The sequence below is a fragment of the Bison bison genome, unplaced genomic scaffold (assembly GCF_000754665.1).
Source record: "Bison bison bison isolate TAMUID 2011002044 unplaced genomic scaffold, Bison_UMD1.0 scf7180017864371, whole genome shotgun sequence".
NCBI lineage: Eukaryota > Metazoa > Chordata > Mammalia > Artiodactyla > Bovidae > Bison > Bison bison.
In genome coordinates this window covers 11674386-11676531 of record NW_011494943.1, presented here as the reverse complement: position 1 = coordinate 11676531, position 2146 = coordinate 11674386, and the positions used below count along the sequence as shown (strand labels likewise).

General features: G+C 63.3%; 1 protein-coding gene across 1 annotated transcript in view; it reads left to right on the top strand.

Moving 5' to 3' along the window:
* AATK (apoptosis-associated tyrosine kinase) overlaps nucleotides 1-2146 on the top strand; it is a 34943-nt gene that overhangs the window by 27520 nt on the left and 5277 nt on the right. Inside the window, exons 10-15 of the mRNA XM_010856527.1 lie at nucleotides 236-258; nucleotides 376-431; nucleotides 825-909; nucleotides 1059-1140; nucleotides 1296-1516; nucleotides 1976-2132. Coding sequence (XP_010854829.1) covers nucleotides 236-258; nucleotides 376-431; nucleotides 825-909; nucleotides 1059-1140; nucleotides 1296-1516; nucleotides 1976-2132 — 624 coding nt within the window. The remainder of the gene's footprint in view (nucleotides 1-235; nucleotides 259-375; nucleotides 432-824; nucleotides 910-1058; nucleotides 1141-1295; nucleotides 1517-1975; nucleotides 2133-2146) is intronic.

Below are 2146 nucleotides of genomic sequence, written 5' to 3'. Positions count from 1 at the left end.
GAGCCCGCGGCCCCTGTGAGGACACCGACAACGCCCTGCCTGTCTGCGCCCGCAGCCCTCACGGCTGCCCTACCCGAGCTGAATGAACGTGCCGTGAGGACCGGGGGCATGGAGGGGCTGAGTCCCACCTGCCCACCCGCAGGCTCCCTGCTGTTGGGGGGAGGCACACTGGCCACTCAGGGCAAGGCCACGTGTGTGAGGCTGTGCTTGTCTGTCCAGCCCTGTTGCTCTGTAGGAGGTGGCCAAACGCGGCCCCAGGTGAGGTCGTGGGGGTTCTGGAGCCACCTGTTGCTGCTGGTGCCAAGGCTCACGGCAGCGGGGCGGGCAGAGCTGCAGGGCCTGTGGAGGAAGCCCTGCCCTCCTCTCCCCTCCCAGGATCTACTGGGCAGATGCCCGGAGACAGAAGGGTCAGAGTAGCAAGTTGATGAGACGTGGGGCGTCGTGGTAGCACCTGTTCCCATGAGAGGGGTGGGTAGGGGCTGGGGGGCTCCTGTGACCACAGCCTGGAGGTGCTCGGCTGGGCAGGTGTTTAGACCCAGTACTGCAGCCTCTAGAGGCTTGGCCGTGGTGGTCCCCTGTTCCTGGTCTTGACCCATCTCTGCTTCCCCCTCCTGCTCCCTTCCAGCCTGAGGTCTGTCTAGCTTCCCTCTGCTCCTGATGAACCCTCAGGGCCTGGATCCAGGGTTCAGCCCTCCTTCCTCCAGGGGTCTCTCCTGAGCCATTAATTGTGCTCCCAACACGGACACTCCATTTCCCCGCTTGACTCTCCATGTGGCTGACTCTCCCCTGCCTGCTCGCTCACCCACACTGACTGGTATCCCCAGATGGCTTTGGCCAAGGCCACTCTGACTTCTCTGTTGCCAAACCTTCTCTGTCCCTCATGCCCCCAGCCTCCCAGGATGGCCTGGGGTACCCAGGAGCTGGCGGAAGCCACCATCCACTGGAAGGATCCCAGTTGCCTTCTCCCAGCCTCCCAGTGTGCTGACTGCCCGGTCAGTTCCCCTGGCCCACTCATGCTGGTTGGGGTGTCCCTAGGCACCCCCATTCCCTCCCTCCAGCTTCCGCAGGAGCCTGGCGGGACCGGGAGCTTCTCCAGGGCAGCTCCTGCCCCTGGCAGTGTCTGGGTTTCAGCCCAGCATGGTAATGAACGAATGAACAAATGGAATTGGTTGGTGGGAGGCCAGTCTGGCTTTTATTTGTCCAGGCACCCCGGGCATGGGCTCAGAACTGCTCAGGTGGCACATCCTGCCTGTTTACTGAAGGAAGGCGCCATCTTCTGGTCACGGGTGTGATGATGGGAGCTGCCCTTGGCATCCAAGGCTTTGAGAACATTTGGACAGCCCTCTGATAGCAGTCATCCTCACAGGTCCCTGGGCGTGACCATCTGGGAACTCTTCGAACTGGGAGCGCAGCCCTACCCCCACCACTCGGACCGGCAGGTGCTGGCCTATGCTGTCCGAGAACAGCAGCTTAAGCTGCCCAAGCCTCAGCTGCAGCTGACTCTCTCCGACCGCTGGTGAGGCCCCTGGTGCCAGGCAGGGGTAGGGTGTCGCCGGTGGGAAGGCCAAGGTTGAGAGGGGTGCTCTGGGTCCCCAGAGCCTAAGTGGCTCTTCCTGACCACCTGGGTTTCTAGCTCGCCCTGGCTGCCCCCTGGCTAACAGTGACCTCTGGGCCACTTCCCGTGCCCTCAGTGGAATGGCTTCTTTACCCCAAACAGATTTGCCTGCAGGCCTGGCAGGGATGAATGAGCTCTGGGAACTGTGCCCTGATCCATGCCATCACCCACATCACTGAGCCCATTTTAGGAGATTCCCTTAACTACCTCCAGGGGCTCCTGAGTGTGAGCAGGAGGGGAACCAGGACTGGCTGGGGGCAGACTGGCTCACTCCTTAGGGGCTGGGGTCCTGGCTGGGCAGTACCACCTGTGTGTGTGGGGGAGGGCAGGGGCTGAGCCCCAGGGCATCCCTTCCCGCAGGTACGAGGTGATGCAATTCTGCTGGCTGCAGCCTGAGCAGCGGCCAACGGCCGAGGAGGTGCACTTGCTGCTGTCCTATCTGTGCGCCAAGGGCGCCACCGAGGCAGAGGAGGAATTCGAGCGGCGCTGGCGCTCACTGCGGCCCGGTGGGGGCAGCGCGGGTGCCGGGCT